Raw genomic sequence first — 23,845 nt, 5'->3', positions numbered from 1 at the left:
GGCACTGCACGCCACAGAAGGTGGTGAGGACGGAGCGAGCCCCGGCTCTCCAGCTGTAGCCACAAGACGCAGCAGGAGGCTGTCGCAGGAACCTCCGTGGCTTCCCCGTCACACCGCCTGCCTGCACGCACCCCAGCACAGCCCGCTCGTGTCGCGCTCCCCCGATGCAGGGAACGCAGCACATCGGCCAGCATGCAGACGTTATTACTACAATTACATGAATTTACTCCCTATTTCAGCTCACAATCAAATGAGCCCTAAAACCAACAGGGTTACTTGAGAAATACCTGCTCACGTTCCTTCCCCACTTTCTCTTGGGAATTAAGGCACCGTTTCCCAGGAGAGAAAGACAGCAGCGGGGCAAAACCCAAACCATTCCTGCTGAAAGCAGGACAGAGCTTTTGCCCAGAAACACAGCTGAGAGGAACAGGGCTGCCACAGTAGTCTGCAAGACATGCTAATGAATACGCCTTACAAAGGTTAAATTTCTTCATGTGCTCCCTTCTCCAGTATCATGTTAGAGACAAAGATAAAAATACATGATTTTGATCTTGTCCTGACCCAGAAAACGATCATATTAATCACCATCAGGATTTGATTTCCCTTGGGAAGCCCAGTCCTTTCATTTCTTTCCATACTCCACTCACTTTTTGCCTACAACATAGGTAAACATGACAAAAAAAAACATTTCAATGAACTGTTTTCTCTGGAACCCCCTTGCACATCCTGGCTAAGGTAATTAAAATGTGTGGTGCAAGGCTAAGTGGCACCAGCTGTAACGACCAAACCCTCTGCAGGGAGAAGGCAACTGGCCCCAAACAGCGAAGTTCAGCCGATCCTGCACTCAGTCTGCAATGCAGTGCCTCAGACCTGGAAGTCAACCCCAAATTCTCTCCCATTAGCAGCCAGCTGTCACACAAGCTCTGCTCTAGACAGAACAATACGAATACGCCACACGAGGATTTAAGACACACCAAGCCACTTGGCTGTTTTATGTGAGAATAGAAAATAACATTTACATTCTGATACAGAGTCAACTGAGATCAAAACCTCCGCCGGTGCCGTCTGTTCCACGCGGATCAGAAACAAGGGTTAGGACAGAGCCCAGAGCGCAACCAGCCTGTAGCAGAAGTAGGCAAAAAGCCTCGGTGGGAAATGCCAAAGAGATTTGGGAATCCAGAACTTACAGCTTCTGATCTTCTTGCTCACTAGGGACAAGAGTTTGTTTCTCAAGTTGCTGGAGTTTTAAATAGTGTTTAAAAAAAAAAAAAACACAGAAAACCATAAATTCGAAAAATATAAAAAGACCAAACTTGGCTGTCAATCCCAAGGACCTGCCTTCCTGTCTTTCTCAAGAGTCAAACTGGACAAAGGTCTTTCCTCATTTCCTGCATTTTATTTAGTATTTTGTGTAATTTCTCAATTTCAGAAGCCCTTTGCTTTGCATAGCAAATCAGCTAAATTATTTATACTGTGCTCATCACCAAGATCCAAGTGTCCAGTAAATTACATAAACAGAAGTCAGCAAAATCTGACAACGCCGGAGATCTTTATTTTCCATAGTCAGTCCTCCTTTCTTTTTTCTTTTCTTTTTTTTTTTTTTTTTTTTTTAATATCCAGTATGGTGAATAAGGCCAGGGTCAGCATAATCTCCTAATACGTTATTAAACCAATTTTGCTGAGAAGGAATCACACTGATTATTTTTCACCCTGATGGAGTAACTGTTTAACCACAGGTGTGTGCCAGTAGTTCAGCAGTAAGAGGATGTTCTTCAGTTTCTCGAAGCACCGTCTACATCAATAACATTCACTCTCAGTAGCATATTTACAATATAAAACCGATATTGCTCTTTTCATTTATTTTACAAAAACCTTCATGATCAGGATTAACTCCGCGTATCACTTATCATTTGTCTGCAGCTAAATGGTTCAGATTCCCCAAAGCTGGGGCTAACTTGGGGACCACCTCCACTGCTCCCTGCCTGGACTAGCAGACTGCCCAGCTGGCCTGAATCCCGTGTTTCTACAGTATTTAACTGAACCAGAGCAAGGCAGTTTCTTGCTCTTGCTCTTTTTCCTTATGTGCTAGCAGCAGGGGTACAACGAAGGTTGCATCAAAGCAACTTCTTTACTTAAGAAAGGGGCGTATGAAGAGTTTTCCTCATCTGTTGCTAGGGAGCCAAGACTACGCTCAGAAGCCTTATTTGAAAGGTTTCTAATTCCACCTCAAAAACCAGCACCAGGCACACGGGAACCCATTCTCAGGGGCCTCGAGAACTTCCACACTAAGCACCAGAAGCGATATTGTCACTGCTGGCTACGCGGCCGTGTGGAAACAGAGGCACAAACCTGCTCTGCATTAAGGAATGGTGAGACCACAAAGGCAGCAGCTACGACCAACGTTATGGCTTGGGCTCCATCTTACTCCCTGAGCTCTCTCTCTCAAGCAGGACTTCCCAAAATCACTCCCAGCCTATAAGAATGGCATCTTAGCCCCCACCCTCAGCCATCGCAAAAGAACAAGAAAACCCAAACCCAGTTTGCACGCCTAGAAGAAAAGAACAGCTTTGCTACTGTCCCTCTTTGCCTGCTGCCCGGCCCTTCCACACATCCCACTTGGTCTCTGTCCCCCCTGGAGCCCGCTAGCCTGCCCAGGCACAGAACCAAGGCCCGTAAGCAGACGTTCCAGTGCCTGATGGCAGACATCACAAAGACGTTCAGCTTGCCCATGAATACTGTACTGGCAGGAACGCTCCTTCAATCCCCAGCTGGTCCACCGCACCGGTCTCAGAACTTCCCATGACTCCATACGCGCTTAAAAAGACAAAAAGTTACAGAAATTTTGTTTGCTGCTTTGTTGTTTTTTTTGTAGAGGCTTCATTTTTTCCGCTGCCCATCAGTACTGTCTCTGCATATTGCACAATGTTTTCTTTATTATAAAAAAAAACGTCTTCTGTATCAGGCAGGATGAAAGAAAACTCTCTCAGGAGGCGCTAATGCGTGTTATTGTCTGTACTTAGAGGTAAGTGGTTGCTTGTGTGGCCATCAGGAAGGGGGACCTAGTTAAACGAAAACCAAACGTTATTAGTGGCTTGTCTGGGAACATTAATCCACCACTGCCACCCCAAAACCATATTTCTTCTCCAAAATTTGTACAATTTTTATTACACAAATCTATTTACCTTCCCTTATCTCCTCCCACTCACCTAACTTTGCCAGCTGGCAAACTTGAACAAAATTTGAAGACAAGGCTCCCTATAGGCTACATGGAAAAAATACAATTAAAATAAAATCAAGTAGCTTCTAAGGAACATCACTATTAATGTCCAACGTAAAAGACTGCTCAGTTCTTCCACACTGCTTGACAGTAGCCCACAGGCTGACCAGCAGTAACACTGGATACTTATTTAACACCTATAAAGTAGTTTTTCTTACCGACGTAGATCTGTAAGAGCCCAGTCTGAACCGGCAAAAAATAACTTCTGCTACAAATCTTCCAAAACCATGTAAAATTCCTGCAATGTCAAACAAGATTTACATTGCCACAAGAAGTAAGACCAAAGTATTTATGGAAATATTACAACAAAACTCTATGATACCTAAAAACAATGCAGTGCAATACACCAGTATGTGAAATGCTAAGAAAATAACTACAAAAAAAAATGGAAGCATCAAGGAAGGTAACAAAATTCTAACATTCTGAAACGCATCAATAAAAAAAAAACAAGGCTATCCAAACAAATCTAATCCCCCCTGCCTGGCTTCAACGGGTGAAAATACACTCTGTGAGAAAAAACATTACTTTGAAAGACAGCTCTTTTACTACACCCTCTTCAAGTGAAAGCCAAGAGGACAAATAACAGGGCATCTTGCTTACACGTTATGTTGCGACTAACAAAGCGAATTGTGCCCTTTGACTTGGTTTATTTCCTCTGAAGACCAAATCCTGCAGTACGCTGACAAGTTACATACAGAAAACCCTCCCAGTGACTTCAGATGGAAATGCTACCTCAACTTTTGGCACTGATTTAGCACGAGAACCCAGCTACAGAAAATTCACAGAACGTCAGGAGGAAACAGCAGGCCCCCTCCAAACAAAGCGTTCTGGGACACTGACAAGGAGTAGCTTTTATTGCACATTTCAGGACTCCCTCTTATTTATCCATAACATACTCACAGTAACCTATAAAAAAAAGATCTAACAGGACATAAGAAAAAGGGAGAACATTGACAGTTACCTGTAGTTGAAAAAATTCCCCCAATAATGCCACAGAGACGTACTAAGAACTGCCAAAAAGGCATGTGCTCTTCTGTCACCGTCACCATAAGTGAACTGATATCATATTTCATGAATATTCCTGACACCCCGTGGCTGCCAGCTGCATGGTTAATTACTCTTTCCTGAGAGATGGGAGAGAAACACAAGTTAGTTGCACCTTATTAGTCACAAGGAAAACAATCTTAATAGATGTGATGACAAAACCACTTCATCGGAGAGATGAGGGTCACGGTCTTGGTCTAGACTGTGAAATCAAGAGCGTGCACTGGTGTAACAGTGCCCCGACTCCTCCTACTTTACGCACTGCTATTAATCACTTAACTCAGGATGAGAACTTCAAGAAAACATTTATGGTGCTGAACAGCCTGAGCTGTGGCTATTTTCTCAAGAGGTACGTGCAAATCTGCATACAGCATCTACAACTTGTTAGGCTTCACCCTTCTTCTTTAGGATCATATGTCTAGATTTACGTGCCACAGAGGATTTAAATGCTGGTTCTTAGAAAGCATCAGGGAAGATCCTGAACTTGAATATACCATCATAAAAATTTAGAAGCATAACTTAAATTAGACCAATGCCTTTTTTTTTTTTTCTCATTGGGTGCTTGCTCTGCTTCCTATTATGCTCACCACTGGCTTCTTACTGCATCCACATTTTAGCCATGGCTAGCTGACCACCTCTCTCTGGGTCTGCATACGTGCCTACTCTTATAGAATAAATACGTTAAGTTGTCCAGTGAATAACTGCTCTTAATAGCCTTTTCTTAATAGCTCATCTGCTGGGGGGGTTGGTTTCCAAAGGCAAACACAAGCAAAATTTACAGGCAACAGGGCTACCTACTGAGAGAGACCGAGCAAGTACATAATGCCACTTCGCCTCCTCTATTGACAAGTTTTTCTCCCTCACAACTTGAGAGTGTTGCAACCTTCCTACTAAATAAAACTGCCATCCTAATCTCTGAACTTCCTTTTAACCCAAGACTTCCTCCATAACTTTCCCTTTAGCTGCTGGTTTTAATTAAGCTTTTTCACAAAGATTCTTTTTTTCTTGGCTTGTGAATAAAAGATCAAAATGTAGTTCAGAGCCTGGAAATGATGAGACACGTAGCTGGTACATGTAAGGCCTTTTCTCTTATTTCTCTTGTAAGTCTTTTAAATTGGTATCTTATGATTTGCTCATGCACCACACTGCAATAATTACTTCCTTCATAGATTCAGCATTAAAAGTTTCTCCAGGCTCAGAAGAATTGGAAGCTCTCCAGTCTGAAGAATAATTAAAGTTAGTGGTTCAACAAAGGCTAAACAAGATAGCTGAGAGACAGAAATGCCGTGTGTTTTGTTTCATACATATTGTTTCCATTTCTAACACTCCACAACCAAGTTCATGACATGGTGACATGCAATTTTCACTCTGCTTCCCACACAGACAAAAACCTAAAGGGCTAAGTATTTTTAAGGCTACACACGAGGTTACAGACCTGTAACTTACAGGACTTCCCCACCACCACTAGCATCTAGGCAAAATAAAAACGACTGGACTCTATCATTAATTCTAGCAGCAGACTCCAGATTTAGAAATGCAAAACATTAATGCAAGAAGTTACCATGCATCAGCAAGCATATGGATTTGAACATCAGAATCACACTATTTACACACAAATCCAGCGCACTGGAATATTTTATAGTCTACGTTTGTAATAGAGGAGTTTTCAAAAACTAAGCCTCAGTTCTCACATTTGAGCTTTTGTTAAGACCAATCACTGCTAGATTTTCCCCTGCACGGTTCTCTCTTATTTCCACTTACCCTTTCTGTCACTGAAAATTGATGAGTTTCTGCTGAAATTTTATACGTGTGGAGTTTGGTTGGCACAACTGTGATAAAATACTGGAACATCTGGTTGTCTAGAAGAAAACAAATCTCACTGTTCAATTAAGTACAGAGTAAAAAGATCATCTGAGACACAGTCATAAAGAAGTCAAACAAATACTGTGTAAGACAGTAAACCAACTACACCGTTTGCAGTAGGGACATTCTTCAAGGGATCCTAGAACTGCCAAGACTACTTCAGCACAATCTACGTGAACAAAGTTTACATGGGTCAAGGCCTACGTCAGGTTTGTACTCAGACAAATTTACATTTTACCTACATAACAAAAGATTCATTAAAGTCAGGCCACTCAGATCTGTAAATGAAATGCATTGCGTTTCCCAGGGCAGTAGAATGAGTTTCACGGTCACATTTCACATGATACAAACTGCCACAGGCATATCTATCTTGACAATGGTTTGAACAGATTTTAGGCATTTAATCATCTATGTAAAGCCAGAATCCCTTCAAAACTCGTTATGGTTTCCTCTCTTGATTAGAGAGTCTTCTACAGACTTCTTCTAAAGCAATCAGTAGGCTTATGCATTTATGATTGCTCTGTCTTCACTCAATTCCCTTAGAGAACAAACATTGATAAATTGAAGCAATTTATTTCAATTACACAAAATCATTCTGGCTGGAACAGCCAACGTACCAAGGACTGACTTCAAAGCAACAGCAGCTTTAACAGGTCCTGGGGATCACTTGCATGGGGAATAAGAGTCATCAGAAGATGAGACATAAGTATCTCTGTAAAGTAGGTTACTACTTTATTTATAGATGAGAAGACAGCAATATACTAAGACTCCTGATGCCAGATATTTTACTTTTTTTTTTTTTGGTGGAGGTGGGTTTGGGGGTTTTGTTTATTATTGAGTGTTTTTTTTTGTCGTCGTTTTATTGTTTTTTTTTTTTTTCCCTGTTATGGCAACAATTGGTTCTATGACCCTCCTCTGTAGCACACAGTTGCAGAACTCTTCGCAACTACAGCAGGCGTACAGTAACTTCAGTACAAGCCTGAACTAAACTTCAAAACATCTTTAGCAAAACAGTGAGGTCCAACAATACCAATTTTAAAAAGAAACTGTCTAAGATGCCATGTGAGTAATCAAACAGTGCAATGTTCACTATCAAATTTAATAAGGCATATTATTTGTAAAGTCACACAAATCATGAAATGTGATAATGTTTTATATGTAATTACTGGAAGAATATACAAAACAAGATGCTTTTTTTTTGAACACACAACACTTACGGTCTGATGCTATTTTTTCTGTTCCATCCAAGGGATTGATAATTCCTGGAATAAGCTCTCCAAATGACAGATGATCTATTCTGTGTGAGAAGTTGTAGGCTGAAAAACAATACAGAAGAATGGAACGTTTTTAAACTATGAACTTCTGTACCTTTCTCAGAGAAAAGGACACACATAATTCTCACATTGGAAAACTTATTAATTAGGATACTTAAAACACCAGTGTGCATTTCATTGGATTTGTGCTTGTAATTGTAATAAATTCACATACGTATCTCAAACACAATTCGAATTCAAAGTATTTAGAACGAAATTCAGTTTCTGTACAAACGAAATTCTAAAACAAATTGTATCTGTATTTGAACCAACCTAGAAGCTGAAGAGCCAAAACTTCATGACAGGAAATTTCTTGTTCATCAAATACTGAAGTTCTACAATTCAGGTTGTTGCACATAACAATATTAAAAAGACTAAAATTTCATAAATTAAACGTACAGAGGAAACACAAGGCACCTGTCAAGTTATTACATTGCCTGATTTTGCAAAGATATCTGAATTCTACAACATTAAACACCTGTGCTAATGTACATTCACAGGCAGACGTGGAGATTTAAACCAATTAGATTATCAAGTTCATTTTTCACAGTAAGTCACCCTTGCCTGTCAGTAAGTATTGCAACAACACACATTTAGTATCCAGACTCATAACCTAAAAAATGAAGCGTCTAGGGACAGAGGTCAAACATTTTTAACCTTTTGAAAAACAGATTTTGCAGGAAATTGGTATTTTGGACTGAAATACAAGAATTTCATATGGTATCTGTGTTATAACAAAATACATCCAAGATTCCTGTGTTATCATTATATTATCATTACTATAGAAGCAACTTATTAGTATTACCTTTAGGTATAGAAGCAACACTATTAGTGTTATCTATAGGTAACACAAATAGTATTAAACACTTAGGGGGAAGGTGAAATCCCTACTGAGTTACAACATTGAAAAGAATATTCTTCGCTCTCTTCTGCAATTCAATTGCCCAGCTAGACGACCTCTGCAGCAACAACCTATGTTAACATCTGAAACAGATGACAGCAGTCTGAAAGAAGCAATACTCGTTCATAAGGAGATAACAAAGAACTTACACTCATGGCTTACAAGGGCTGCCAAGTGTGCATGGCCTCGAGGGTGTGGTATTGCCCTAAAGAAAGTAAGATATGTTTTATGGAACACTCGTTCAATTAAGCCACGCACACACAGTTCTCCTAAATAGGATTATGTAGAAAAATTACCTCTCCCTCTCTATTTCAATACTATACAGGGAGAGAATGTCTTTTCGTTTATTTATATATGAGGACTACAACAACTAACCAGGTAATGACTCTAACAATGAGGCATGAAGAAGGCCAGCGAAGAAAGCAATCCAAAAAAAAGTAGCAGAAGAGGAACAGCCTTAACAGCGATAGAATGTAACAATGAGCAAAAGGAAGCAAGGGAAAGCAGAAAATTATTCTGGGTTTAAAAACTGGAGACACAGAGAGAAGTTAGGATAGTCCACATGAAAGGCCAAAACAATTGGCTTTGAAAAGGGCTTAAAAAGCTGGACATCTAGGTGCAAATCAGAGAGGTGGTTCAAGACCAGACTATAGAGACACTTGGAGAAACATCCACACAAAGGCAGCAGTTGGAATTACATGTGGATAAATTAGAGAGTACGGACTGCATGTTAAGGTCTCTGCTGAAAGAGATGACAGGGAAGTGAGGACAGCGGAGTTGGAGAGCACAAAAAAATTAATACAAATTTGTATGGGATGTACCTAAGCTAATACCATTACAGAAGCATATCAGAAAGTCTCTCTTCATATCAAGATGAATGGGAATTTAGCTCCCTCACCATGGTTGTTACTACATCTCAGCTTTGAAAAGTCTGGACAGGCCCAGAGATGGAAAGCCGGTAGAAGCAATCCACTCCATGTTATATATTTACAGAGGGCCTGTTTTCAAGATGTTTCATCCTAGAAGTCAATGGAATTCATAACCACTACACTGAATGCAAGAAAGAAATAGCAAACTTATTTTAATAGCTTATAAGAAATTTGTTTTAACTGCTCCAGGAAATACACCACATGGAAAATGCATATGTATGTCACAGTTAATGAAAAAAGTAACTATTTAGAAGCTTAAAAGCATACAGACACATATACATGCATGTACTACACACAATGTAGAAGTCTTTTTTTTATTTTCAGAGACTGAACAGAACATACTTGCCCACAGTTATGTGAAAATTCCCTGCCACTTTATTGACATACAGATGGCCATGAATTCTGCATGCATCTGGAGACTGTAATGAATTATCTTCCCTGTTTAAACAAAACCAACATAAAGAGTACTTGAGAATATTTGTTAATAGAAGTAACAGTAGTATAGTTAGATTTTCTTTTTCCTGGCACAAAGATAAAGCATTATCATCTACCTCTCCTTACCATATTCTCCTGGAACTATATTAGGGATGGTAGAAGGGAGAGAAACGTATAAAGCTCAGCCCAAGGAAACCAATAAGTTTATGTTCATACTTGTATTCAGAGATCTGGCCTACAAAGCTAACATATAACACTTGAAAAACTGAACAGTAAACGTCCCAAGACCTTACGTATATCTTGCTGCCCTGTGATTTTTTTTTCCAATTATTTCTACCAGATATAGATTATTCTGAAAGTTTTCTTCCTACAATGAACAGAGCAAACTGTGCGTCACATTAATACTGTAGCAACAAGAGCTTTCAACATATTTTTTTTTTTACAAAGCCTTCCCCTTCCCACACTGTACTATATAATATTCCCCTTCCCACGCTGTACTATACTGTACAATACTGTCTGTATTATGTGTGTGTACATATATATATGTAAAAATATGTACATACTATACACACACAAAAAAACCTGTAAGCCTTCTCCATGTTGGAAAACCCAGAGATTTTCATAAAACTGCAGCCCTCCAAAACCAGCATCAAATACACTATTTTAAAACGCAATTAAAAGCACTAACGCCTTCTTTTCTTCCAAACTTATCTTCAAGAAAAAATAAGCCCACAAAAAAATGAAATCTAATTAAAGGGGGCTGGGGGAGAAACACCCCAACTTTTTCTTACCGTGGTGGCAATGCTGTAGAAGCACTTTTAAAAGCACTTTTGAATATCACATCTTGAAGAGAGTGTTCTTCCTGCAGCCTACTCTGAATTAGCTGCAGCATCCTAAAGGTTATACAGACAAGTGTGAAAGCATGCAATATAGAAATAGAAAATAAATTCACGATTATCAGCTTTAATTGCAGGTTATAAATAGGAAAGTTAGCAAGACTTCATGTCAGCATCAAAGCACTGTATTAAACATTGACAATCATATTTTATACAATCAAAAAATAAAAGTAAATATAGCTTACAGTTTTGCTGTTAATAGCAGTGCATTATGAAAATACCAAAGCTAGACAGACTCCCAAATAAGCTCTTTTTTTTTTTTTTTAAACAGAGTTATCAGCACAATGATCACACATAACCAAGCTATTCCAATTTCGGTGATAAACAGTGTGTCAACTACCATACACAAAAGATTCAAACTCATTTGCTTTGCCTGAATGTGCAATCTGTTATTATGGCTCCGCTTTGACATTCAGATGTCAAGCTGTCTGTGTCACACATCTGAAGCCCCAATTAAAACCTGTGCTACCAAGTGTTTGCTCGGTAATGTAAGCTGAGTGAGTCTGTGTACTTATCTTGTCTTGCAACAGCATGACCCAATTCCACAAATCAGTCCAAGCCCAATGGAGGGATTCTTATCAAAGCCAACTACTAAAGCAGTCTGCAGGCCTCACATAAAGGCACCTTGTGCATTATATGCACAGCCTTGTGTAAAACACAAAAAAGAAATGTTTCCCCCACCCTTTTTTTTACAGATCTCTCATCTTCTGGAATAGTACAGCTCAATTATTAACACATCTGTCAGTAGAAGATGAGCTATTCTGGCAAACAAATATTTCTTCTCATGACAGCAAATGAACAGTCCCATAAAGAAATACAATCTTGCATACATTATCACACAAAATTAAACAAAACCCTAAGTATGCTTATAGCAAATTCATTACAAATGCCTGATATGACAGCATTTCACTGAAAAGAGCGAATTTTTTCTCATAGCGGAGATCTCAAATGATGAGAACAGCAAAGTAATTTTTTTCTCATAGGTTTGCACTCAAATTACAAGCAGGAGCTGTCAGACCCAAGACACAGCTCTGTTATGCGACTCAGGTATACCTCAAGGCCGCTTCCACTACAACTAACACAAGCATGCATCTCAGTACTTCAGAGTTACCTTTGCCATTCTTTTTGTTGTGGGCTGAGTTCAAATACTACCTGAAACAAAAATAACACACCTAATAAAACACACAGAAAGCACTGGTCCCCTCCCTGAAAACCTAGAAGAGACCTGGTGGGGTGGGAAGTTGTGGGAGGCTAGAAACAAGCCCCCACTTGGTACCACATACTAGAGTTTATGAAAGGATTTTGCGCTTTAAATCCTCCCCCCCCCCCCCCCCCCCAAAAAAAAAAAAATTATTCACTTGCTTTCATTTCTAACTTCAGAATCTTTTCCTAAAGCTCTACTAACTTGAGTTAGCAGTCCCTGCCCTTCTAGCCTTTGACTAATACAGGCTAGAAGAAGCATGAAGCAGCAATTTAATTATAAGTGCTACAATTGACATGCATGATTTTGATGAAAAAAGGCAATGAAATGAGCAGAGAAGCAATCGCTGGAAGACAAGGGTTCAGGTGCAGCATATTTCTAGGGTCATTCCTCGCTGAGGATGTCTGGAAGAGAAACTACCAGACTTCTCCTACTTCAATCTGGCAGTTTTCGGTAAATGATAAATTATTTGTATACAGTCTAATTACTTCAAAGGTTATCGTATTATGCAAGTCCACTTTAAGAGCATAGGCTTACACATTTCTAGCACTTTTGGTTTGCAATACAGAAATTAAAAGGATGCTTTTAAATTAATTTTGCCATTCCATATTATAAGGATATCGTGGTGACTTTTCACTTTCTTAGAATCACAGTATTCTTCTAGTTAAGAAGCAGTTAGATCAATTCTTTTTAGAGCTCTGACAGTTTTCCTTCCACATCAAACATTGGCATTTATCCCAAGAATTTAAAAGTGTAAAAATTAATAGCCGTAGAAATCAGTAGCTTGTTAAGAAGCACTGACCTGGGGCGCCTGCTGTGTTTGAATCTGCTGTTATTTGCAGAGAGTGAACAGAAATCGCAGTGTTAGCCTAGTTCCCTAGCAGATTCCTGCAGTGAGCACTGCAGACCTCACTCCAAGATCAGACAATACTTGGGGAGGCTCTACGCAGCCCAGCTGTGGCAAAAAAACAGATACAAGACAGCAAGGCAACCCAGCATCACAGAATGAACTTACTGGTTCATAGATTAGGCCATCTGCAGAGGCAACCATTGTTTCTGCTAAGTCCAGAACATCAGCCCCCACATCTGTTTTAAAAAGGGAGAAAAATATTGAGGCATATAGATGATCATAAACAAAAAAAGTGTTCAAGGTAAGATGAAGATTCACAGTACAGTGATAAACCTTCAGTGTAAGTTACTGTGGAGAAGGGGAGAGGGGGAGGGCAACCCAACTCTGTATTTCTTGTTAACAAAGTCCAAACCAAAAGAGAAGCAAAGCTGTCAAGAAGTAGATTACTACAGGATGGGGTGTGTGTGTGTGTGTGTTCAACCTATCAAACCTCAAAGTATCACGAGCTGATACACTGTGAGCAGAAAGAAACTCTTCACACTTGTGATATTTCCTCCCTGATGTACCACCTTCAGAGATGTTGTATGCACCATACATATACAAGTTTTCTAGGATCTGTTATGTGCAAGTGAGTGCTTTTTTTTGTTTCACAAGCACAGAATCCAAACCAAGACTAGCCAAAACATAGGATAGTTTTGCTTCTCACATTTGAACAAAACAAAAAACCTTATAATTTCAGAAATTTCAAACTTTTGATGCTAACTAGAAAATATTTTTTAAAATTAAATTAAGTTTTCAGAGTACGGAGGTATGACTTGTGAATTAATATTTGTGAGACAAACATAAGTATCATATAATTACACTAGTCAAAAAAAAGACTTGAAGGTTTGGCTTGCGTTCCCGGTAGAAGCAGTACTCTCTCAGTCCAGGACAATTAAGATCACTGCATAGAACTAATGGTTTGTTACCTAACTGTTGTCAAAAGAACAGCAAGCACTGCCTTTAAATGGGAAGGCGTTCATATGTTATAACCTAGTGGTTCCAGTATTGTTTAACAATAGACCAGGTTAATATTTGCAAAGTTCATTACTGTGATAAATTCCTGCTGCTAAACCGTGTCTCACAATGAACTTTTAGAATATTCCAGGTAGAGACAGACTGGAACAACAAATCATTTTCTTTCTGAAAGACAAACCAAAGTTCTGCCAGATGTGAATGACACAGCATAAATGCTTTTTTTTCTTATCTCATACCAATTCTTTCAATGAGTCATATCAGTACACTACATGCCATCAAGAACAGAATAAATCCCAGCGTTAAAATAAATACTTTGAACAATATCCAGCCATACCGCAAGCAAAAGCATACACTAAGAGTCCTTACAGTGCTTTTAACCTTTCACCGTTGGATACTTACACTGACACCTCATGGCAACTGTAATATCAATATTGATTCTTAGCTTGCTGGAAAAAAAAAGGCAAAAAAAGTAATAATTAACAGCGAGTACAAGTATCAAGAGAAATATTACTAAACTTTGCAGATTACTTGCAGAAATACAGTCAAAGGACAAAATTCACACCAACAAATATAAACCATTTGAAATTTGGGTGAACCAATACAGTTTCTATTATTAATGCACTGAGGACTGTTCATAAGTTAAGAGATAAAAACTCTCCCTATAGTCATAGGGTTCTATCATCTCTAGGGATCTACTACTGGGAACTCAACTGGCCACAACTAAGTCACATCAGCAAGTGATTCAACGTTGTCTCAGCTCAGGATCAGACACAGTCTGAGCAATTACAGTGATACCAATTTACAGTGGTTTAAATTGTCACAGAACCACAGGCTGAGTGATAAACCTGCACAATCTAACTGCAAAGCCTGCCGCAGAAAGCCTCCCAAGTCCCGTAACTGTTTCTTAAGCACCGGACTCTCCTTCCCTTCTGTGATAACTTCACTAGGGAAGGGACCTATTTTAGAAAGACCTAAGTGTGGAACTCCTGTCTGTCTGAATGGATTTTCTCTAAGGAGAAAAAACTTGATTTTGATGCTTCTCCCTTACATTTCTCCCATTCTTTATTCTTTTTATTACAGTGCCCTTTGGTATTTCTGACGTACAAGGCACCCGATTAATATACATATATTTAGCTTGTTACCACAGCAACCAAGTCAAGTCAAACAGCTTTTAAAGTTCTTTCAATTCCAGACGTGTGACATTTAGAGGTGCTCAGTATACGAAATCTCTAACTTCACACAGAATCAAGGGTGCCTGGCATCACCTCAGGGAGAAAGGCAAACGCAATCCAGAGAACCACATGAAATCCACAGCAAATGTATCCTCAGTGATCCTGGGGCCCATAACAACAGACAAGATCAGAAGCAGCCTCCAGATAACCCAGTTCTGAGTGCTCAAGTTTCATCTCCAGCAGCATTTCATGGTATAACGGCAATATACCAACTGTAAAAACTAGCATCATGCAGCCTTGGTGGGCTTACACAGCTGATGGGGAGCTACATATTACAATGTCCTCTGAATCATTAGCAAACAGATCCTCACAGCTCTCCTTCCCCAACACACCTACACTATTTTGACTTCTTCATTGCAGTAATCTCAGTTTCTCTTCTTCGCAGAGTCCAGGAAAAAAGCCGCAAACCAATCAACAAAAGATAAGTTACCGCCCCCCCCCCCCAGTATTTCACTTCTATTTCAACCATTAATTGCTTGCAAGTCACAAGAATATCTCACATCTAGTCTTTCCTGAAAGGCAGACAACTTCAATTTTAAAATTATAATGAATAAAAATTACCTAGTAAAATCCTTGTCTACTTCATATTCGTACTTCATCCACGTGTCCCGATACACCATAAATTCCATTACAGTCAGGAAAGCTATTGTTGTGAATGCTATCAGAGAAACTGAACAATTAAAAGAAAATTAGACTGTGACAAACATTCAGGAACAAAAGCAGGCCAAAATTTTAACGCTCCACCATCTGAGCATTACCAGTACAATACTGGTATCTTTGATTGGTTTATAAATCCATAAGCTGCTCTTAGAAAAGTGTTTTCATACCTACAGTATTTTCTTTCGCATAGGAAAGGAAAAGAAAAAGTCATACATTTGCATCAAGAAAGGACTTCTCATATTAAGTACAGTCAAACACTAGAATAATGGGGAGGTTATGAAATCCCCAGGGGATTAAATAATAGGTTAGATACTCCTGAGCATAAAACACAGACAAATCACTGTCAGAGTTGGGCTAGGCAAAGATAATCCTAATTTCAAGTATGAAAAAAGGAATAGGTGAACTCTGAAGCCCCTTCAATCCTCCATTTCTCTACAAATTATGTTTTTATTTTTTTTTGATATCTAGTTTTAGAGCCAGGAAGCAGGCAGGTAACAAATAATACGCATTGCGTACACCGTCCAGTAAGCAGAAGGTACCCTTATCAGGGCACATCAGGAACATTTCAAACTGAAGCTTTCACCTGAAGCTATGCAACAATCATATATATAAAGACCTTCACATCAAGGCACACCATGAAAGCAGACGCACTAATCAGTTAATTCTTCTGGCCATGTCTCCTCTTGGAGGCCAGCAGCCCAGCCACGCACCGTCGAAGCTGGAGCCATACTGCCTATCCAAACCCACCAGCAAACAATCCGAGCAGCAGATGCTTTCTGGGCAATTCTGAGCAAGGGAATTTGTGGAACTGAGTAGGTGAAATTAAGTCTTTTAGACTAGACTCTCTTTTCTGAAGGCTCTCCCAGCCTAGAGCCAGAGTCAAAATTCATCCGGAGGGACTAGTCCTTCTTTTACAATGGGTTTTAAGACACTGAAAGGCTGTGAATAGAGTCCTGAGATGTTCTGCATCCCTGTCACACCAGAAAACAAGCCTGGTACTTGAATTCTGAATGAAGTGGAAACACTATAATCTATGCCACTACAAATTCTGAATAAGACAATCATATACTGTCCTAAGGCTATTGGTATAAACCATATAAAGAATGCTACAGTAACTGCTGGTGCTGAGAAATCCTTAAGGCACCCTTCAACAAAGCGAAGTTCTCATGAAGTATGATGCTACACCAGAAAAGAGGATTTTTAGTCATTTATTTTGTTGTAATTTGCAGGGGGGGTGGGGGAAAGCACCTCACTTGCTTCATCTGGAACTGGGCTTTTTAAAATTAACAAAGAGTTATTTCATTACCTCTTAGAGGTTGTTTTACATTCAAGAACCCTTTAATTATTAACAGTGCAATTCAGGAAACAGCAAATACGGATCCTTGTGATATTTACTTCTACACTATAAATCGTGTAATGACTTCAAAGGCTTATCCGCAGATTGCAATTGCTTCTTGTACTTTTTATTCGACTCTATTTCCGAAATAATTACACATGAGAAGATTTTTGTTCTCTATTTCAAACTGCTAGCAGTTTCCTATCTAACTGTGAACCATTCCAATAGTCCAACAGATGAAGTCACTGCTTCTGTATCAGGCTGCCTCTAACACAACCCAACTACAGGCAAAATTTTCCGGTCAGATACAAATAGAAAAGGTACTTCTTATAGCTACAGTATTCTGAGAGAAGCTCAAGTGACAGTACAAGCACATGCCCTGGAGTAAAGTGGTTAGTCCTTCAAAGGGCTTTCCTTACTCTTAAAATAAATGCATCTTCAGGACAAGAAACATTAGAAAGCTGCTCTTCATCCTGATGCTCAGTTCTGCCGGCTTTGAGAATGGAGAATTCTAAGAGCTGGAGATTTTTTCTTCTTCTTTATAAAAGCATAAGCACTGAATCCAATCTGCCTTTCACTGCATGCTGACACAGTCTTAGCCAGAAACTTTACGCCGAGAAAAGGAAAGGGCTTAGGGGGACTCCACAACTCACAGTTTTATTATGGCCTTGGCACACTGCACTTCCAGCCATAATCATTTCAAAGTGTTTACAGGGAATGTTTACATTCGTTTGAGTCTTTCATCAGTTTTGCACAAAAATCTCCCTCGAGATGAGCACTAACTGCATCTATTAGAAGATAGCTGTCTTTACATGAATGAGATCAGCTCTGTCAGTCCACAAAAGAAATCAAGACACCAATTTTGGCTAGTTTCAAACAAACACTGATGCCTGCCCTCATCCAACTGAAGGTTCTATCCTCAGAGCGCCACGTCAGCATCCCAGGAAGGCCTACCTGTTCCTCCGCTTGCTGAAGTCTCCACATAGCTTTCAGGAACCTTTGGGAAGGCATCCAGTTCTTTCATCAAATTCAACGTCTTCTTCCGATTCAGTCGCCTCATCTTCAGCACACTCCTCCACTTCCTCCTTCATATATTCCCTCTGAATCGAGAGTAAATTGTTGTGATTAAAAGATACAAACAATTTGGCTCTGCCTCAAAACCAACTGACAGTAACGTAGCAATTAAAACCTAAGAAATGTGCTTTCCAGAAACACACTAGACAGTAGGATGGTCATTTTTGCTTCAAGAGAACGACTGAAGTTGGCATGTACCCCGCTACACACATTCCAGCCACAACCAGTACACTCAGCAGTTAATTACTGTGATTCATTTACTTCTGAATGAAATTCCTACTCACATTGGACATACAGAATTTTCATTCAAAAAACAAACTTAGTTCTGAAGTAAGCTTGCTAAACAGACCTGACAATGCACGGAAGTCATCCACTTAGCAAAAAATATAGAATTGGCTGCATAAACTCAAGGATTTCGAACTGCTCTGGGCTCCTGTATCCAGCCAATGTGGACACATTATATACTGAAGAGAAAAAAAAATAATGCATTTTGCATTTTTACTTTCACAGCTTTAGAATTTTATGATCATAACAGGATTTTTTTCCTATAAAAATGCCCCCAAAGCAAATTAAGCATCAAATCCTAGCTCTGTCCTTCAGAATCCTTTTTGTCCGTGACACAAACTCATTTTCACTTGGAGTCATTGATACATTAAGCAGCACGATGCTGAGAGAAGCAGCCTGCCCCAGAAGCAGTTTTAAACTGTTTCCAAACTCTGCAAATGCACTCACAACGCTGTCCTGCCAACACACCGCATGTTTTAACAAGCTGGCACTGCTGCCTTCCTCCTGAGGAAGTGCTGCACTTTGCCCAGAATCTGAAGCTGAGAAAACCACCGTGCATCTACTAGATTTGGAGAATATGTCATATTATCGTACCTTGTTTAAAGACACCAAGGCAGGCAAGCTAAGCTACCAAGGTAACACATGAGACACTCATCATTATCTTGTAAAAAATCTGCTAATTTCTCTCCCCCGTTCCAAGAGCACATTGCGCCTCCAACGTGGCCTAGTGAAATTACTTCAGAATTATTCCCTGTTCCGCCCCTCCCCGGTGTTATGCAGACTTTGCTACTGTGAAATAGTAAGTAGGCTTTACTGGAAATGGAAGTTCACAGACCAAGAATCACGATCTACATCTGTCATTTTCTCACTACAGAAGTTTGCTTCGGATCTTAGTGAGACTGTACAGGCCCTGCACTTGGGAGCAGCAGCCAAACCAGCCTGCAGGGACCAAGAAAATAACACTGCATTACAGAAGATTTGAGGAGAATGCAGTTAAAGCAGGAAGAAAAGACGGATGCTGGAACAGAAGTTTGGTTATGCAGCATCAAAAAAAAAAGAGAGAATCTAGGAAGGAAGGTCCGGAAGGTCTTGTCCTTACTACACTACATAGTTGTGGTTTATGGGATCATCTCAACTGCACTCAAAGCAATTTGGGGAAAAGCTGGGAAACTTAGGCACAAAGATACGGCAAAGCTGCTGCTTTGCTGCAGTGACTGCAGCCGTAACATTTGTTAGCACAGAGGAAACACTGGATGGGGTCGCCTGCTGTCCTACAGACAGCCCTGGCATCGGTTCAGCCCCATTTCACATTCACATTTTCTGTACTGCGTGTGGAAATAGGACAGACTCAGGGAATTTGAACACACTTTAACAAGAAACTTTCTAAACCACCCCGTGCGGGTGGGCAGGGCATTTCTGTGATCTCCAAGCACCGTGTTTGCTGATGTGTCTTTAATCCCATACCCACACCCCACGTATAGGGCCCCGAGGGACACGTTACCTTCCTCCAGGCCCACCTCAGGCCCCGGTCACCGCGCACACTACGCCCCTACCCCGCACCACGACCCCCGGAGCCACCTGCGCCCCACGGGGTGCAGCAGTCAGCCCCCCACCCAGCCCCTCCGCCACGAACACCCCACAAACCCGAGGGACCGGCTCAGCCCCGCCGCTCTCCCGGTTGGAGCCGAGCCGAGCCGTGCCCCCCTCCCCGCCTCCCCCCCCCGTACCTGTGGCGTCTCCGGGCGGCGGGCGAGGCCGGGGGCAGGCGGGGGGCCGCCCCGCTCACCATGGCAGCGCGGCTCGGCCCGGCACTGCCCCGCTGCCTTCCCGCCCGCCCGCCCGCCGCGCGCATGCTCGCCCCTCACACGGGCATGCGCCGCGCCGAGACGCTGACGGGGCTGAGGGAGGGAGGGGGCGGCCGCCTGGCGAGCGCGGAAAGGAAGCGAGAAATAAGTATAATATATATGTATATATAAAGTTTTCTCCTATATATGTTGGCAGGAAGGCAAATCTCTTCTATATATACATATATATTAGTTTCAGAGGTTACAAGGGGGCTTAGAACCTCCCCTTATCGTGAGGAACTGCCCCGAGTGCGGAGCTGTGCCGGAGCTCCCCGTGCTCACAGTTAAGGATCAGCCAAAGGGGCTGAGCTGAGGTAAATTACACGTAGTTGGGTGAATTAGGGGTTGCCAGTGTGGAGAGGTTTCCCCCACTGTAAATCCTTTGGGTTTCTGAGGCTCTTGAGGATTGTTAATTCCCTGCTGCATCAGGATCCAAAGCCAGTGACGCTCCAACTGGAGAAGATCGTGCTCCGAAGAGGGATGAACAGATACCACACATTTGTGAAATTCAAAATTCAAGTGATCAGTTAGAGAACAGCTGTTTTAGAGTCACAGAATCCTTAAGGTTGGAAAAGCCCTCCAAGATTATCTGGTCCAACCACCCCCCTACCACCAATGTCACCCACTAAACCCTGTCCCTAAGCACCACGTCCAACCTCTCCTTGAACACCCCCAGGGACAGTGACTCCACCACCTCCCTGGGCAACCCGTCCCAGTGCCTGACTGCTCTTTCTGAGAAGAAATTTCTCCTCATTTCCAACCTGAACCTCCCCTGGCACAACTTGAGGCCATTCCCTCTAGTCCTGTCACTGGTTACCTGTGAGAAGAGGCCGACCCCCGGCTCCCCACAGCTTCCTTTCAGGTACCTGTAGAGAGCAGTAAGATCTCCCCAGTCAGCCAAAGGGGCTGAGCTGGGGTAAATTACGTGTAGTCAGGGTGAATCAGGGGCTGCCGGTGTAGAAAGGCTCCCGCCCCCATAAATCCTTTGAGTTTCTGAGGCTCTTGAGGATCATAACTCACTGCTGCATCAGGATCCAAAGCCAGCAATGCTCCAACTGGAGGAACATCGTGCTCCAAAGAGGGAAGAACAGATACCACCTATTTGTGAAGTTTAGAATTAGAGTGATCAGTTAGAGAAAAGCTGTTATACCAGGTATCTTTAAAAGCAAACTAGAGAAAGCACTACTGACCTGGTCTGTGGCAGCAATGTTATTTTAGGCACTAGGGGTCTATGGATATAAAAGGAGGCAACATCTATCAGACCTATGTTCGCTGTGGGGGAGGAGACTGTAAGACAAATAGTGGGGAAACTAACAGATTTTGAGCTCACAAGCACGTCTTCTAACTGGAATTAAGGCTGAGCTAATAAAAAGGTCCTACCTCCCACCACAAACCTTATGCCCTTAGTAATGGCAATGCTTATTTAACCCCAGAAACCAGAAAATTAACCCTAAAGTCACAACACTTCCTTTTTCTTAACCCTGGTGTCCCCTAGAGCCTTTCCAACGGTGCTACTACCAGAACAGACTCACAAAGCCAAACTGAACACAGTTACTTTGTGCTACTGCCACAGCGCCTCAGTTCACAAGTAGCTGAGGAGATACAGGCATCTTTCTAGAGTCAGAAGGGGAGATCTTGGATATCGTTTGGGAAGTACTAACATCTCACTCAAGATCAACATTACACAAAGGAGAAGTGCAGTTTTTAAGATTTTTAACAAATTAAAACCCATTTTATCAAATATTAAACCGTAACACCAAACATTTATACCGACAGATCAGAAATGAGACTGAAGACCACTGTATTTTTTGATGACACAAGCAAATAAAATCCACGCATAACCCCAGAAACACACAAAGTGAGCTTCACAGCATGTGTACAGATTTGCCCTTTTTAATAGTTTAGAGAAAAGAAGCAGAGCCACAACAAAATTGTTTCACCTAGCCTGTTAAAGTATACTGCAATTTGAAGAAGACAACAAAGTTTGTCTTGGCATTAACAGCATATGAGAAGGAAAGGAACCTGGAAAGGAGGAAGGACTACGAGCAGATCCAAAGAATACTTTTTGCTCTTTAGGGATAGGTGGACACTAGGCTTTGAAGAAGGAAAGAAGATACGGCAACATGCTTATGTTCTCACTGAATTCTAATCCGTTATAATAATTTTGGGATCTATAATAACTGAACAACTGTATTAGAGTCAGAAAGAAAACATGGCTAGGAGAATGACACTACAAGAGACAAACGACTGGGCCAAAACCAACTTTATCTCCATTTGTTCCCTCATCTCAGGCACAACAGCAGGCAGCTTTAGCCACAGGACTTTAAGCTCCTGTACTGCGGTGCCAGTGTTCATGAGTATTATTCAGCAGCCAGGGATTTCACTGGCTAAGCCCTGCTTTCCCTTTAAAATGCTCTCAACACTACGGACTGGAAAGAGCAACGGAGAGATCTGGTTATTAGCTGTGCATCAGAGATGCTCAACAGATGTTCTCGGAGGCTATGAGCTACAGCAATCCAATCTGCTCACGGGTTTTGGCACTACTGCTCGATACCACACTGAGATGCTTCTTATAGAGGGGAAAAAAAAAAAGTAGCACGGGAAAAAAAACACAGCTTTGCACCGTTATATTTGTATCTACAGCTGTCTCTATAGGATTTTACGGGGGGAAAACACAATAAATGTTTTTCAGAATGTAAGAAAAATAAAGAAAGCAAGCGTTATACCCAACATTATCTATTTGAGTATACCACTCCTGCAATACCAGACCACTCTGACTCAAACCCTGCTCCTCTCCCGGTGCACCTGCGTGCTGTTTTCTGCACTCCTGATCCCACCGGTGCCGGCAGCCTCCCAGCACCTACCAAGTTACCTTCGGGAGCCTGAGGGAAGGAGGAAGAAACCCTGTTATTGACCACAGGCCCTGCAGGTGGGTGACTGGGCTGCCCCACAGCTACTGTTCGACACACCTTTATTTCAGTGCGGCGTTTAACAAGATCCTAAAGCACTCTGAATCACGAGTACAGTCACGTATGTAGAAATACAATTGATATAAAGGGGAAAAAAAAAGCACTTGTTAGCCCTAGCGATTTATGAAGTACCTTGGTGCTTACAAGGAGGGGAAGACCCCACAAAACGCCTCACGCCCGCACAGTTTAGCAGAATAGAGGAGCATAAAGACAAAAAGCAACAGCTGCAGGCTGCAGAGCACACCTGAGGCCGGGGAGAGCAGCGGGAAGGGCGGCTGAGGGGGGGACCGCGGGAGGGAAAGGAGAAAAGGGCCGCTTTACCGCAACGTGGAAGCACCGAGGTGGCATTTGAGGAGGAGGAAGCGCAGGTGCAAGAGGGCGAGCGTGGCGATAAGGGCTGGGAGTGGCCGCAGGGGGCAGAGGGGAGGGGGGGAGGAAAATGGCAGCGGGGCGCCGCGCCTCGGGGGCGGGGAAATGGCGGCCCTGGAGGACCCGGGGGCAGCGAGTGGCGGCCGCCCGGCGGCACAGAGCGGCAGCGGCACGGGCGGGGTTGGGGGGGGGGAGCTGAGCGCAGCCAATCAGAAGGAGCCGAGGAGACAGGAACCAGAGAGGAGGCGGCTGGGCGGGGCCGCGGCTGGGCTTGTCTGTCCCCGCCCTGAGGCGGACTCGGTGGTTCCCCCAGGAGGGCCGAGGGGGGAATTGGGGTTTTCCCTCAGGTC

General features: G+C 41.9%; 1 protein-coding gene across 3 annotated transcripts; it reads right to left on the bottom strand.

Moving 5' to 3' along the window:
• Window positions 1-962: 962 nt before the first annotated feature.
• Window positions 963-23,596, bottom strand: ERGIC2 (ERGIC and golgi 2). 3 transcript variants are annotated; one of them, XM_048068555.2, is made up of 14 exons: window positions 23,448-23,596; window positions 17,909-18,054; window positions 15,520-15,628; window positions 14,126-14,172; window positions 12,875-12,945; window positions 11,770-11,810; window positions 10,554-10,655; window positions 9,670-9,765; window positions 8,548-8,603; window positions 7,402-7,500; window positions 6,083-6,180; window positions 4,239-4,401; window positions 3,436-3,515; window positions 963-3,059 (listed from the first exon to the last, which is right to left on the bottom strand). In XM_048068555.2, the coding sequence occupies exons 2-14, from the start codon at window positions 18,012-18,014 to the stop codon at window positions 2,994-2,996; spliced, it is 1,134 nt and encodes a 377-aa protein (XP_047924512.2). In that variant the 5' UTR covers window positions 18,015-18,054; window positions 23,448-23,596; the 3' UTR covers window positions 963-2,993. The 3 variants fall into 3 exon arrangements, with proteins under 3 accessions (XP_047924512.2, XP_066845918.1, XP_013046227.3); XM_066989817.1 differs by lacking the exon at window positions 23,448-23,596 and adding an exon at window positions 20,041-20,187; XM_013190773.3 differs by lacking the exon at window positions 23,448-23,596 and adding an exon at window positions 18,378-18,492.
• Window positions 23,597-23,845: the final 249 nt, after the last annotated feature.

Source organism: Anser cygnoides, chromosome 1, assembly GCF_040182565.1.
Source record: "Anser cygnoides isolate HZ-2024a breed goose chromosome 1, Taihu_goose_T2T_genome, whole genome shotgun sequence".
In the NCBI taxonomy this organism is placed as follows: domain Eukaryota; kingdom Metazoa; phylum Chordata; class Aves; order Anseriformes; family Anatidae; genus Anser; species Anser cygnoides.
Note: the sequence above shows the minus strand (reverse complement) of the source record. Positions and strands in the feature narration are given on the sequence as shown.